Source organism: Panthera uncia, chromosome D2 (genome assembly GCF_023721935.1).
Source record: "Panthera uncia isolate 11264 chromosome D2, Puncia_PCG_1.0, whole genome shotgun sequence".
Lineage (NCBI taxonomy): Eukaryota > Metazoa > Chordata > Mammalia > Carnivora > Felidae > Panthera > Panthera uncia.
The window spans coordinates 57,060,354-57,076,317 of NC_064818.1; the positions used below are offsets into that span (position 1 = coordinate 57,060,354).

General features: G+C 45.2%; 1 protein-coding gene across 2 annotated transcripts in view; it reads right to left on the reverse strand.

Annotated features, from left to right (window-relative positions):
* The window catches only part of SEC31B (SEC31 homolog B, COPII coat complex component), a 36,135-nt gene extending 23,441 nt beyond the window's left edge, over positions 1-12,694 (reverse strand). Inside the window, exons 1-7 of one of the 2 annotated variants that reach the window (XM_049646473.1) lie at positions 12,598-12,694; positions 10,125-10,211; positions 9,644-9,767; positions 2,662-2,857; positions 2,352-2,447; positions 1,290-1,433; positions 830-972 (exon numbers count right to left, since the gene is read on the reverse strand). In XM_049646473.1, coding sequence (XP_049502430.1) covers positions 830-972; positions 1,290-1,433; positions 2,352-2,447; positions 2,662-2,857; positions 9,644-9,767; positions 10,125-10,203 — 782 coding nt within the window. In that variant the 5' untranslated portion in view covers positions 10,204-10,211; positions 12,598-12,694. Of the gene's footprint in view, positions 1-829; positions 973-1,289; positions 1,434-2,351; positions 2,448-2,661; positions 2,858-9,643; positions 9,768-10,124; positions 10,212-12,597 lie in introns of those variants that run through there. The other variant, XM_049646472.1, reaches the window with a different exon arrangement.
* Between the last annotated feature and the right edge of the window lie 3,270 nt (positions 12,695-15,964).

Below are 15,964 nucleotides of genomic sequence, written 5' to 3' on the forward strand. Positions count from 1 at the left end.
GCCTCTCACAGTCCCTGCAGGATGGCCCGCTTCTCCTCCCTGACTGTAGAGTAGGGACTGTGAATCAGCATGAGTCACTCAAGCACCCATCCCTATGTGTGCTTTTTAGCCCATGTGAGGAGTGAGGATCTAACTCTTAAAAGTCCCCAAGAAGGCATAAAAGCAACATAGACCTTTAGTAAGAAAGAACAGTGTGGGGTTGTTTTCTCTGCTAAGGGCCTAAGAGTTACAGCTTCAGGGGCAGGCCTGTTCGGAGGATAAACAGGAGCCAAGGTTTTCTTACTGAAAAGTCTTAGGGGTGCCTGGGTGGCTTAGTCAGTTAAGTGTCTGACTCTCGGTTTTGGCTCAGGTCATAATCTTGTGGTTTGTGAGATCAAGCCCTATGTCAGGCTCCGTGCTGACAGTGTGGAGCTTTCTTGGGATTCTCTGTCTCCCTCTCTCTCTACCCTTCTCTCTCTCAAAATAAAGAAACTAAAAAAAAAAAAAAAAAAAGGAGAAGTCTTGGAGGAGATAACCTCACCACCTAAAGAGATTAACATTATCCTGGACTCTCCCAGGAGGACTAAACATTGGCTCCAAATATTTGTCATGACCCCATCCACACTCCAATTTCTGGAAGTTAAATGGAATCTCAGGTTCTTCTCCATAACCTTACCATCTCAAGAAACTCCTCTTTGTTGGGGCTAGAGCTAGGATTGGGAAACTGTTCACTGGGAATGGCTTTGAAGGCAGGGAGGATGTTTGGTAACTAAAGTGAGGCATTCACTGCCTTCTACCCAGGTCAGTTATGCCATACCGTCTGCCAAAAAAGTAGAGTTTGAGATATTACCTGCTGTGGCTCTCCAGCACCTTCAGGGGAGAGGAGGCAAAGCGCAAATCCCACAGCTGAATCACTGGAAGACGATCATCTTCTGAGCAGAGCACCAATTGGGTGGCTATCTCTGGGTGCCAGGCCAGGCCTGAGCTGTGCATCTGTGAACAAAGCAGACCCCAAAGGGTGACGTAACCTGACTCTTCTGATTATGAACGTTTTCCGCCCAGTTGGAATAGGGCAGGTTTTGTGTCTCTTCTGTGTGATGACCATGAGTAAGTAATGAATATTAGAAGCCTCCAGATCAGCTCTGTTTAGCTTCCCTAAGCATTCACTCTCAACAGGAAATCTGATAAGAGGCTAAGTCTGCAAGTGTAGCAGCTGAAAGCAGAACCCTGGCCTGGGGAAGAACAGCTCCAAAGCTCAGGCATGAGGAAGAAGCCAGAGCCCAACCCTGCATTCTGCCTCCAGAACTCACCCTGTTGCTATGATCGCTGACTTTGATGATAGGTTCATTCTTTCTGAGATCCCACACAACTGCCTTGCCGCTGGGGTGAGCAGAAGCCAGAATGTGTTGAACCTGCCGGTTCCAAGCGAGTGCTTTGATGTCTTCTGGAGGCTGCTGTGGCAGGATGGGGGGAGGGGGTGGAGGACAACTTGTCATCCCCTGGACCAAGAGACATTTGCTGTTCCACTGCTCCCAACCACCCACAGAAAGCCCAAGAGCAGACATGAGCTTCCCAAACCCAGATAGTATCAGGGAACCGAGGGTTAAATTTTCTAGAGAGGACCCTTTGGGGGTACTGGTGTAGAAATTGAGAGAAGGGCAGGCACACTTGGATTTTACTCCTATCCCAAGTTGCTCCTGAGAGAATAGAGTCAAGATTTAAAACAGGCCTCTTATCTATGACAGAGAGAGAGGGAGAGGAGGAGGAAGAAAGGGAAACACAGACACATAAGACCCTCAGAGAAAATGAGGCAGAAAGAAAAGCCATTGCTATTTTTAGGGCACAGGGTGCTATCAAATTTATAATTAACTTACCTCACGATACTGTAAGCATAAGACAGAGAAGAGCCAGGAAGCAAAAAGACAGACCCAGTTATAGACTGACAGGTAGGTACACTCAGAGACAGATATACACAGGACCCCAACTGCATGGAGAACTAGATACAGAGGCAAAGCTGACTCACTCCACAAAAAGGACAAGAGTATATCTGGGTGTCCTACTCTTAGCCCCACTTCCTGAGCTTAGGGTCCTACTCTACCCTGCCTGAGCTCTACTATGATAAATCGTACTCACACTTCTTTTCTCAGTGCCTCCCACTGCCCTTCTTCATCTTCCTTCCAGAAACCCTAGGACAGTTAATGACCACAAACCACCCTCCCCTCCGTTGCTGCTAATGGCTGGCTGGTAAAATGTGTTCGTTTGCGGAGCTTTATTGCCCTCCAGTGGTAAAGTCCAAAACCTCCTGTGCTCTGGCTGCCTCCAGGATTCAAGACTCTCCCTGGGAAAATCAGCTGCCCTAGGAGCCTCCTTACCTGTGACTTGGATCCTGGGGTCATTGGCACATTTAGGTTATTCAAATCCCAAATGAAGATTTCAGAATCACTGGCTCCTGTGGCCAGGAGGTGGCCCTGTATGAAGAACAGGTCTTTGGAGAAACACCACCCCAGGAAGAAGTGAGAGCAGGAAAGGGGGAAAGAGACCCACATGTGGGGTTTCCAAAGCCGCTCCCCTAACAGTCTGGGAAGGGCTCAGAGTTACAGACTGGAGGCCACAAGTCAATGTTTCCATACAGAATTGTTACTCCATGGCTTGGCCATGGTCTGACCAACTGAAATGCAGTACCTGGAAAGGATTAAAGTCAAGGGCTCGGACAGCCCCCGTGTGCTTCTGCCTCTGGGCAATCACAGGCTCCTTCCCCGAAGACAGGATGTGGGTCACATTGTATAGAGTAAGCATGCCATTGTTCCCTCCGCCTGCAATAACCCCGGAGGCTTCCAGAAGCCCATTGCCAAAGCTCCCCCAGATCAGCTTGTAAAACCTACAAAGAGGAGAAACTGGCATCAGCACCAACTCAGAACCATGTTAATAGGCAGAGAGCAGGCATCTCTGTCAGCCTCTGCCATTATGCAGGCATCCCCACCCCAAGACAGGCCTGCCTTTCTCCCTCACTTACCAGACACACAACAGAGGTGTCCTCACTTTGGTCCTGCCCTTTCTCTGAAAAATATTCCATCTTTGTTACACTAGAAGTGAGGAGGTCAGGCTTTTTTTTTCCCCCTAAATTAACATTATTAGGGTTATATAGGGCCAGTGATACACATTTCAAATAAATTACTTCACTTAATCCTCACAACTCAAATAACAGTAACAACTAACACTTATTAAACAGTTCCTACGTATGAAGCATTGTTTTAAGTGCTTCACATGTATTCACTGATTTAATATTCAATAACTCTATAAGGTATTATTACTAACTCCATTTTCAATTGAGGAAACTGAGACACAGAAAATATATGAATTTCTGTATACACAGTTAGTAGTTTTATCCCTATTTGACACCTAGGAAGTGGTGGAATCAAGGTATAAAGTCTGGCCCATTTATTTTAGAGTCTGATCCCTTAACCATCATAAAAGACTGTATTCTGTTTAGAGGAAGATCCAAACTCTTCTGTACCTGACTAGAAGCAGGTTCCCTACACCAACAACTGTTGTCCTCTCTTCCCTCTCAAGCTGTAAGTGAGAAGGGACCCAAGGATCACTCCACCTTGTGTCTCTCCCATGTGACTAGCCCACTGGATCTGCTCTATGGCTGTAGCCGGCCAGCCCTAGAAACACAGAAGCAAAAAGAATAAACACATCTCGTGGGAAACACTTCTGGCTTTCTGGCCTGCATCTTACACAAAAGGAAAAGATGGATCCTGGGCCCCTGCAGAGTTAGGTCCTCTACAAAGCCCCTAGGGAAGCCATGTGAAATCCCCAAAGCCTTAAAGGTAGTCTTGTCCTCCATTTCACAGCTGCTAGCCAAGGGTATTTCCACAGCCCTTCGGGGAAGCCAGATTTCACACTGAATGATGTCATAAGATCCCTAACTGGAATGAAATGTTCCCACACCCTGGGAAACATCAGCCAAGAAACTGAGTGGGGTGACCAGGCAGGAACCTGTTTGACCAGTCACTAGGCAGCACCAACCTGTTAGAAGTGAAGAGTTGAACACCATTTGAGACCAGGTCAGCAACTGAGGTAAAGCAGCAGAGCTGACACAAACGGTGGCTCTACAGGTACCGTCCAAAAGGCCATGTGTTCTAACATTGCACTGATCTCAACAGGGCAGAAGAACGCGTGCCACATTAGTTCAAGAGGCTGCCAGGTCACCTGGGGCTAGAGGTCAATGTGGGCAGAGGGCGAGTCAACAAAATAACTAGAGAAGCCCACAATAGGTCTCACAGGAACCAGAGGAGAATATGGCCAGTGAAAAACTCACATGGGGGTGGTAGAAGATGTCACAGTAACGTCAGTATGATCACAGCACCTGGCATACAGACCAAAGACAAAGGCACCTGAGACCTCAAGGGGGAGTCACCAAAGAGTTCGAGAACAAGCCTAGTTAGTTTAGAGTGACCAAGATGCAGAACACAGAGTGTGACAAAATGATTTTCTTTCTGTAAGCATGTAGAAAGTACAGTCCTATGGTTAACCATTTCACTAGTGAGAGTGAGCCTAGAGCCCAAATAGGACATGAAAGAGAACATCTAGGAGAGTGAGAACGGCTAGGACAAGTTAAGCAAGGACCAGGACATGATCATTCAACGGACTCAAGGAATGCCAATCATCTCTGCTCTTCAAATGGTCAGGGAACAGTGTGTGTGTGTGTGTGTACGCACACATGTGCACGCAGAAAAAGAGTGCACGGCATGCAGGCAAATGCAACAAAATATTAACTACTGATAAATCTAGGTAAAAGTATGTAATTGTTCATTGTACTATTCTACAACTTTCTATGTTTGAATAGTTTAAAAGTTAAAAAACAAGATGGCCTTTGGCTTGAAAATAGGATTTCCAGAGATTAGAAATTTAAAGAGATGGTATAGGAAGAGTTTGTATGGAATGATGGGAACTTTCAAAACATGAGAATACAGGTGCAATTCTCTGCTGAAGAGGTTCCCATGGAGATGGTGATAATGGGCAGTATACAGCATCAAAGAAATACAGATTCTTGGGGCACCTGGGTGGTTCAGGGGGTTGACTGTCCGACTCTTGATTTTGGCTCAGGTCATGATCTGAAGGTCATGGGATCGAGCCCTGCATCCGGTTCCGCACTGAACAGGAAGCATGCTTAAGACTGTCTCCCCCTCTGCCCCTCTCCCTCATTTGCACTCTCTCTTCCTCTCTAAAATAAAAAAAGAAAAAGAAAAAACCAGATTCTTTACTTTCCTACTTAGACCTTGCAAAGCAGAATTTCCAGAGACAGGCCCTCAGAATCTACATTTTTAAAAACTTTTTTTAACATTTACTTATTATTGAGAGACAGAGAGAGACAGAGCATGAGCATGGGAGGGGCAGAGAGAGGGGAGACACAGAATCTGAAGCAGGCTCCAGGCTCTGAGCTGTCTGCACAGAGCCCAACACGGGGCTCAAACCCACAAACCACGAGATCATGACCTGAGCCGAAGTCAGACGCTTAACCTACTGAGCCACCCAGGTGCCCCCAGAATCTACATTTTTAACAAGAGCCCCCAGGTGATTGTAACAAGCAAACAGGGTTGAGAACCCCTGTGTTGGATACATCAGATTGATACCAGCCTAGACCAGTAGGGGAAGACACTGAAATTCATAAAGACAGAACCAGCCCTATGACCAGCTCATGGCTATGCTCCTGGCGGAGAGAAAAAGACAAGGTTAAAGAGAATAAATTGAGGACTGAGAGATCAAAAGGCCATCCTAGCTAAGCTCAGCTGAGGCCAAGCTTTAGCTAATTTATAACTAGGAATATGTGTTGTGTAAATTCTTTCTTCCATAATTTATGTACTTCTTTGTTTGGGATTTTGCTTTTATTTGCTTAGTAAGGTTCCTTTTTAAAAATAACCACCTCAGAGGGGGTCTGGGTGGCTCAGTCAGTTAAGCATCTGACTCCTGATTTTGGCTCAGGTCATGATCTCACAGTTTGTGAGTTTAAGCCCCACATTGGGCTCTGCCCTGACAGTGCAGAGCCTGCTTGGGATTCTCTCTCTGCCCCTCCTCTGATCGCTTGCTCTCTATCAAAATAAATAAAATAAACATTAAAAAAATTCCAACCTCATGTTACTGAAGTGAAAACAAGCCAAACTAGCTGAGGGAATCCAAGTTTCCTAAAAAGTCAGAGCAGTGAAGGGACACCTAGGTGGCTCAGTGGTTAAGTGTCTGACTTCGGCTCCAGTTATGATCTCACAGTTGGTGAGTTTGAGCCCCACATCAGGCTCTGTGCTGACAGCTCAGAGCCTGGATCCTGCTTCGGATTCTGTGTCTCCCTCTCTCTCTGCCCCTCCCCTGCTCATGCTCTGTCTTTCTCAACACACACACACACACACACACACACACACACACACATTAAAAAAAAAAGAGCAGTGAAGGCAGGGCTCAAGTTGGAGAATGAAGACAGCGAAGTGAAGCAGTGGCTGTCTGAGAGAACTTCTTTTCTGAAGCCTAATATGCACCAGCTAATACGTGCCCATGTATCCCAAATTTACAGCAGAGAAAAACAGGGCCAGAGAAGTTAAACAATGTGTCCAAGAGGATATTAGATGGCAGCGTTGGGATCTGAACCCAGGCCTATCCAACAACAAAGCCCACGTTCTCTCCACTCTGTGATCTTGATGTAATCTCTAAGGAAGGCAAACCTTGGAAATGGGAAAACTAAGAAAAGTACACAAGGTGATCTTTTTCTGCTTGGTGTTGTTCCTTACACAGGCACCCAAAGAGAGGCCATAGGGTTCCCCAAGTAGCCAGAACTACTATAAAGGTGCTGAGAGATAGATCACCTACTGTCTTCACGTTACTAGAGAATAGGTCATACAGAGGTTACAGAGACCACAAAAAGATCTAGACCCTCAGTGCAGACAGAGGGTGGAGTACTGCACATCGCACACTGGTCTCTGACCTCATTCAGCCACAGCAGCTAAGTCCTCATTTCATTAAGACAATTCATAAATAATGTATTATTCTCCCAAAAACCTTTATTCTTGAGTGAGATTCATCTAACAAACCAAACATCACTTGCTTCAATGCACGTGCTAATCCATATTGATTCTGATGCACCCGGTGGCTTTAATCCATTCCCTCTCTTCAGTCTATTTACAGCTTGAGGTGGTCCCTTATCCACCCCACACCAGTGTTTCAGAGGACTTCTCTTTCAGTCAGATATTTCTAAATACATAATATTTTCTGATGCCTCATGAATTGATATAAGGGGATCTTCAGGATTCAAATGTGGTTGAGGCATGCATCTGGTGAAAAGGGCAGGCAAAGGATGGGGGAAGATTTTGAAAAGTATGTGTTAGGTAATAACGATGAGACCCAAGGAAGGTTTCTTTAAAAAAAAAAAAAATAAATAAAAAGGAAAAAGAAAAGAGATTATGATACAAAAAAGGAAGAGAAGGAAACACTGAACATAATACCTGAATTTAGAGCTCAGTAGGTTCTTAGTCTTCTTGTACAACCTCTTCTTTATATGTAAGTGAGGAAACCTAAGACCTCCATTTGCACAAAGTCACCTATCTCTAGCCAAGGATGCAACCCAATACAACTGTGCTTTCCACTAAACCACGCAAAAGATGGCACAGAAAGGAAAGAGGAAAGTATAAAGCAAAGAACAGGCAGCCCTCTCTCTACCTCGATCATCTTGGTCAATAGTTTGAGATGTGGGTTTCTGAGTAAGTGACTGAACCCAGGCTGGAACAGAAAGAAGTGGGTGCCTTAGGCCCTCGGGTGTCTAAGATGATTTCTTCAAGAACACCCTATAGATCTATGTCAAAGATAGTTCCTTAGGTCTTTGGAAATGCAACTCAATCCTTGCACACAATTACAGAGGTAGAAAAGAAAATAGAGATGACACACTATCAATAGTGTTAGCTGCACTATTTATTTTGGGTATAGCTCCCAATCCCTGCAGGATCAAACAGGGTATGAAGTGAAGTTTACAATTCCTGATTTGAGTACCAACATTTCAAAAAGGGTCCCTTCAGCCTAGTTGGCTGCAAAACAAACCGATCGTCACCTTTGAAAAGCTCTCAGGGCACTAAGATTAACTGAAGAATAACTTTAACTAACTGAAATGGTGGATATGAGTGCTCAGTTTGGTAATCCAGACATTTCTAGCATCACTCATTCATTTAACAGATAATCCTTAAGCATCAAATGTCAGGTGATGTTTTAGGAGTTAGAGATACAGCAGTGAATAAAACAGACAAAAATCTCTGCCCACAGGGATCTTAGGATTCAATTTCAAGGTTTCTTAAGCAACTATATTGTTTCTTTCTTAGGAACTATTAGCCCTAAGGAGCCACTACTGTGCTAAAGCTATTGCTTGGCTGGCTGAGGAGAGGAGCTCTTACCCATTGCCCCTCTTCTTAAGTCCAGGAGCATAAATGTTATTGAATTAGCTCCCCTCTTTCAGGAGCCCTTTCTGAAATGCTTGCTTGGAGGCTAAGAATATCTCATCATTATTGGTAAACCCTCTAGTGGCTGCTCTTCAAAGGGAAAGATACTGGAAATACAAAGATGTAAAAAAACTGTAAAATAAAGGATACTGTCAGAAAGTGATATAGGGGCTCAAGAAAGGGAGAACGATAACTAACCTTTCATTATTAGGCTAACCCATGTAAAGAAAAAAGAGGGTACTTCTATCTAAATACCTTAATTTATCTCTCAGATGGACCAAAACATTCATAAGAGAATGCAAAGTTGCATTTTGACCAGTAATCTCTAAAGAGGGATGGACAAGATAATTCTCTGTAGGAAAAAGACTTATATTTTTAATCTATAAAATTATGGAAATGGCACTTTTTAATAGTAGAGTAATGCATGTATATTATTTGTATTGCCTCTATAACTTGAGTATAGTGAATATTCACATTTTCCCCAGTGGTATGAAAATTTGGAGACCACTGCTTCAGACTGTAAGCCACATCTTTACAAAACCTATAAAAGAGAAGTTGAATAATCGAAAGAAGGTAGATTTTGGAATGAGACCTATGTGTAAATCCTAGCTTCCCAGAGTTTCGGTTCCCTCCTATGCAAAATGGGAATAATGGTATTTATTGCTCATGCTCATTTTGAGGAATGAATAAGATATACAGAGTCCCTAGCATAGTGCCTGACCTGTATACATGTGCTCTGTGAATGCCTGTACTCAGGCCTGTAAGCCTGCCAGAGCCATGAAATCCAGGAGCACCCAATCAGTGCCTAACCACAATGAGGAGAGGCTCATTCATTCTCCTCCCATTGGCACAAAAGGAGATATTGTGTCAGGTTATCTTCACAAGAGCCAAGGGAGGAAGAAGCCAACATCTCTGGGCTCAGAGAGAGAGCAGGCACGTATGGGTCCAGGCTTGGTTGAGGAGTCTCTAACACACGACTCTGCCTGATGCCGCTGTTGACCAAAAAAGTGAGAGTGGGTGTTTTTAAAATCCTTTGGTAAAATAAACCCAGAGTTAACTTCTCCCCAACTTGGTGAAGGTCCTTCACCTAATAGATATCCTTATGAGCCTTGAGAAGCACACCTTGCTCCCAGAATTCCTCAGTCTACATCAGGAGCTGCCCTGCACACATATCAACAATTCAGACATGGTACCTGCTTGAGGCAGAAAGGACTCCCTTGCGTTTCAAGTCCAAGGAGGGGTCCCTGAAATCAACCTCAAAGATTTCCAAGGTGCCATTTGTGCTAAAGGAGGCATCTAACTGCTGGGCAGATGTTCCTAGGCACAAGAAAAGTTAGGAAGAGGCAGTATATAAGCAAAAATACATGCATGGATTTGGGGTATAAATGATTAGGGAGTGGAGAGGCAGCGGAACAGGAGAGGACTGGGTATATCCTTTTTCAAGTGGTAACTCCAAAGAAAGCAAGAAAACAGGAGGTGCTCAAGCTTGAACCATAATTCAAGGCTGCCCCTAGGTACCCCAAACACCTAATGTCCCCTTGCTTATCCTGCAAGCGAACCCCACCTTTTCATGACTCTAAAGCTTTCTCTGAAGCTCAGTAAAGAATTCTGAATATTAAGTTTCCCCTTGACCTATGTACTTCCAGTGGATCCTAGTCCACAGTATCATCATACCTGTGGCGAGATACACAGGGCACTGGCTGGCTGGGCTCCACACTTGGACAGCAGGCCGTTCAAGCTCCTTTAGCTTCATGGTCCGTCCTGTAGGTGGCAGAAAACTGACATAACCCTCAGCTTACTAAAAATAGAAATCAGCAAGCTTAAGGGCCAGATCTAGGAAGCACCTGTGGACACAAGTTCTTGTTTCTCTCTCCCCACCATGGAATGGGGGCATTTCAGGGCAATACAGGGTGACACACGCATGACCATCTGTAGATCTGCAAGGACAGTTCACTTACCCAATTACTAAAATCTAATGCTTTAACCCCAAAAAGATATTTAAACACACTGGTTGCCACAGGCCCAATGGTGATGATAACCATCAAATTGGATAACCTCTCAGTGACCTCATCCATTCCCTTGGCTTTTCATCCGTATGCTGATGACCCCTAAATTCATACCACCAACACAAATTTCTCAACTCTGAGCGCCAAGTTCTTATATGTAACTGCTCATCAAACATTTCTATTGGGATATAGCAAAGATACCTAAGTCAGTCTGTCTAAAACGGAATTCTCCATTCTACCACCTCCTTCCCCTGAATCTGTTCCTTCTCCAGTTTTCTTCATCTCCGTATATGGTATCACTATCCACCCAACTGCTCAACCTGGGAACCTGAAAGTCACCCTCAATTCCTTCTTGTCCCTTATTCCCTTCTAATTCATCATTAAGGCTTCCTGATTTCGCCCCCAAAATGTCTCTTAACCTGTTTACTCTTCTCTAGCTGCACCACCACCATTCTATCTGAAGACACCGTCATCTCTCACCTGCATTACTGCGATAATCTTCCAAATGGTTATCTTTATTCTACCATCACCCAATTAACTCTCTACATAGCAGCAGACGTGAACTTTTAAAATAAAAAAAAAATACAGAATTTTGGCATTCCATGCTTCAAGTCTTCCAATGACTTCTATTGCACTCAAAACAAAATTGCACTCAAACCCCTTATGACCCTGCTTAAAGGCTCATCCTTCCACTTCAACCTCGTCTCTTGCTACTTTCCCCCTTTATTCATTACGCTGCAGCCCCTTTTTTTTTTTCCTTTCTTTCATTTCCTGGCTTTTTATTACCTCAGAGCTTTTGTAAACTGTTTCTGATACTTCAAATGTTCTCCCTTTCATTCTCTGCGTGACTGGCTCCTTTTCACATCTTTCTGGGCTAAGTGTCTCACCCCCTCAGGGAGGTGAGCCACCCAACCAAAATCAGTCTCAATTTTTTTTTCTCCTTGGTAACTTATTGTTATGTGTTTATTTACATTTACATTGTTGGTCTCAACCACCAATAAGTAAACTCCAGGAGAGCTTGTACTGTGTCTGCTTTGTTCACCATGTTATAACTAACTAGTGCCAGAACAATGTCTGGCATAGAGTAAAGTGCTTGATACTATGTTTAATGAACGTAGACATCCATGTTAATTCTGTGGTTTCCAATACAATTCTAACCCATATTCAAAGTGCCATCCCAACAGGCTAGCAAAGTGGCAGAAAAGTTTTTGGTTTTGTTTTGTATTGTTTTTAATGTAACACTGAACTTGAGGGAAGAAACTTGGGACCCATTGTAAACTGCTTAAGGAAACCACCGTCAGGTTAGTCGCAACCTACTAAAATAGTAGGTAGTATTCCTCAATCTCTAATGTACTTTCCAGCCTGAAGAGAGTTTAAAGCTGCCAATTCAGCCAAGATTCTCAGCCAAGACCCTCTTTAGAGGGGGCCTCTAAACGCTTGAGGCAACACCAGGTAACTTCGGACTCGCTGCACATCGTATTATACAGTCACCACTGCCACCTGCTGGTCAAAGCCGTTTTCCCGTTTGTGGGGAAAGCCCTTGACAGAAGTAGGAGCTACGTTTAGCCCTGCGCATTTGACGGGCAAATCTCACTTCTCATAACGGTTCTGTGCAACAGGTACTATTATTATATACATTTCACCGGGAAGAAAACTGGCTGGGGCCGAGATATGAACCCCACTGAGCCTCCATAGCTCAGCGCTTTTACCCATGATATTAGTTCAAACTCAACTCCAGATGAGGTGTTAAATCCCCGACGGCCTAGAAACTGGGAAGACGGGCTGTTAATCTACATTCAACCAAGAGCCGAACAGACTCCCGCGGTGATGGAGGGCGCCAGCGACCCTCCGCAGCCGAGGCCCTGCGGGGGCGGTGAGCACAGCTTCCCTCCAGGCTAGGCTAAGCCGGGGTCCGGGGAGCACGGGAGAAGGTGCGAGGGCAGCGCTGAACGGAGACAGACCCTCGTGGGGCCGCAGCACCCCGGCGGGGCCGGGAGAGCGGAGCCGGGTCCAATCCGAGAGCGAGCGCGGTGGCGCCCGAGAGGCGCGGGCCTGGGTCTCCGCGGGGGGACGAGGTCCCTCCGGCGCTCTCCCTACGGTGGAGCGGCGCCCCGGGCCCCAGAGAGGCGGGGAAAACCCACCTGCGCGGAGAGCCCGGGTCACGGCAGCGCGGCGCAGCCACGGCAGGTCTCCTCCGAGGGCCTGTGGGCTCAGCTGGGCGCCGCGGACGGCGGCTGCCGAGGGCCAAAAGTAGCCCTGGAGGCCGAGCACCGCCGCCCGCACGCGCCGCGAAGCGCCGACTCGGGGAGCCGGCGGAGCAGCGGAGAGGATGGAATAGGATTCTGGCTCTGCCGGCTCCCTCACCTGCGCCGAGATTGCGCGGTTCTGCCGCAGAGGGTCAGATCCTGCGACCGCTAAGTTCTGGCCTATTCAGTTAGAGCCAGGCTCGGGGAACAGCCCCTGAAAAGGGAAAATACTAATTCGTTATTTGTCATGATGGTGAAGACCTGGTACTAACTAGTTCCAGAAGCTCTCAGTGGAATCCTAATTGAAAAGGTAAATAGCAATCGAGGCCATAAACAGCGGTGACGCACTACAGCCCACCAACAACTGATGCCGAAAAGCTGTTGGCTGAACGAATTAAGGGCTATAGGCATGCAGAGGCCTAGGTACTGTAGACCAGGGGCTTCTGGAGTATTTCAGGGACGCAAGACGGGTGTCATACCTTGCAGCGGCAAGATAGATGGTGTCTCAGAAAGGAGGAAGGGCCCAACTGGCTAGTAGGCACCCTGGCATTTCCCACACCATGAATGAAAGAGGCGGGAAACAGATTGGGAATACCAATTCAACTTTGCAGGTAATTGGGGGTTAGTTAAAATTATGGGTAGGGATGCAATAAGATGAATATTGCTTTTTTTTTTTTTTTTTTAATGTTTATTATGTGAGAAAGAGACAGCAAGCAGGGGAGGGGCAGAGACAGAGGGAGACACAGAATCCGAAGCAGGCTCTAGGCTCTGAGCTGCCAGCCCAGAGCCGACGCGGGGCTCAAATCCACAGACCGCGAGATCATGACCTGAGCTGAAGTCCCCGCCTAACGGACTGAGCCACCCAGGTGCCCCTGAAAATTGTATTTTAAGACAAGCAATACGGATCCCTTTAGAGAGAGACCAGAGCTGAAGGCAGGGACTCAAATTAGAAGACTAATAGAACAGTCCAGGTACCAGGTGATGAAAGCCTGGATTAATATAGCAGCAATGATTGTAAAGGAAAACTGGACAGGCTCTTGTGAGTGATGAAGTTAAAGAGCTGAAGAGGGAGGTGAAAAAATCAGATGGATTTTTTATGTTGACTGAGGGAATTATGGCATTTCCAAATAAAAATATTCTACCAGCAGTTGAAGATGTTAGACCTAAGTTATTGGATTCAAAACTTTGGCCTAATGCAGAAACTCCACTGTATTTTTGCCTCCAAAGATGGTGAGTCAGTTCCATTATTTTACAATGGAGCCTCAAGTCACTGTGATACAAGTCTAGATTTCCTTTTTGTGGGGATTAGAGGGTTTTGAAGTCCAGATGTTAAGACAATTTAGGGTATTGTCTGTGCCTGCCCACTCTTTGTGCATACTAAGTATTTCTTGAACATGTTAGGCACCTCAACAGTGGATGAAACCCGAGGGCAAGTAAACAGGGCGGAAAACTGAACCTTAGACAACACCTCGAACTAGGGAATGAGGCAAAAGCGTCACTGATGGGGGCACTCTGAAAAATTTTAACCAAAAGCAGGTCACAGCTGCAAGCAGGTCAGAATTTAAAAAAAAAAAAAACCGACTTCAGCCAGGTCACGATCTCGCGGTCCGTGAGTTCGAGCCCCGCGTCAGGCTCTGGGCTGATGGCTCGGAGCCTGGAGCCTGTTTCCGATTCTGTGTCTCCCTCTCTCTCTGCTCCTCCCCCGTTCATGCTCTGTCTCTCTCTGTCCCAACAATAAATAAAAAAAAAAAACGTTGGAAAAAAAAAAAAAAAAAAGGTGCACTCTTTTCTCTCAACTTAGCTGTTAATTCTTTTCACTTTGTTTTGTAACTCCCAGTCTTAGCTTCTATACTTGAAGGCAACTATTTTTGTCCTGTTCAATTTTATAGCCCCAGGGCCTATCAATGTCTCATACATATATTAGACACACAGACATTTGTTACATATATTACCAAAGGCAACAGAGGACAGAGAATGAAGACAGATAAAAAGCCAGTGGAAACCCTCAAGTAGTGGCATTTTATTAGAAGTACCCATCCTCTGGTCTCATAAAAGTCTCTTTAGGGGTGCCTGGGTGGCTCCGTCAGTTAAGCATCCAACTTCGGCTCAGGTCATGATCTTGAAGTTCGGGAGTTCAAACCCCGTGTTGGGCTCTGCACGGACAGCTCAGAGCCTGGCACCTGCTTTGAATGTAGTCTCCCTCTCTCTGCTCCTCCCCTGCTTCTGCTCTCTCTCAAAAATAAACATTTTAAAAAAATTATTAAAAACAAATCCCTCTTTCACTTCCTGGACAACCACTAAAGGTCTGGTAACTTGGGTGGATTTGCTTTCATAGGTCATATTGAAAGTGTGCTTTTTTTTTTTTTTTTCCTATGGGACAGGTTTTCAGGCAGTGTAATTTTAAGAAAACGTCTCCAAAGGGACAAAAAGAAAATGAGTTGTTTCACTTAACAGATGCATCGAGATAGACCCTCAAAAACCATAGCAAAAGCCATGCATAGGTTCAGAATAACTCACTGAACTACCCTCTAATTCATAAATGTAGGATTCACAAGTTGCTTTGGAACAAGGAATACTTGTGTGTACTCTTACAACAGAAATGACATTAGAGACAGTCACAGCCTCAGGTGAGTTCAAAAACACCTATTTATCCTATAACATACTTGAAACATGTTAAAGTGTACTTTTTAGGGGCGCCTGGGTGGCTCAGTCAGTTATGCGTCCGACTCTTGGTTTTGACTCAGGTCATGATCTCATGGCTTCGTGGGTTTGAGCTGCTAGCACAGAGCCTGCTTGGGATTCTCTCTCTCCCTCTCTAGCTGCCCTTCCCCCACTCATGCTGTCTCTGTCTCTCTCAAAATAAATAAATAGGCTTAAAAAAAATTTTTTTAAGTGCACTTTTTCAAAAAAAAAAACAAAAACCAAAAACAAAAACCCTAACCGTTATAAAAAGGTTTCTTATGGAAAATATATCTTGTTCCAACTTGGGAAGTCAGGAACATATCTTCCTTTTTCTTCAACCCTGTAAATGGGAAAAGAAGCTACCCTTACCACCTACTGCACAACTGAAACCCTCAAATACCTTCACAGCCCCAGCAAAATTAACAAAGTACCATTTTCTTGTGCTTAACTCCCCCTACCCTCCCATCTTTCTAATCTCAGAGTGGGTAGGGGGTGGGAACAGATAGCAGGCAGAAAAAAAGGAAAGGAAAAGGATGAGGTCCTCACGGCAGTGGCTATTCCTGGGGAAATGAGGCACAGA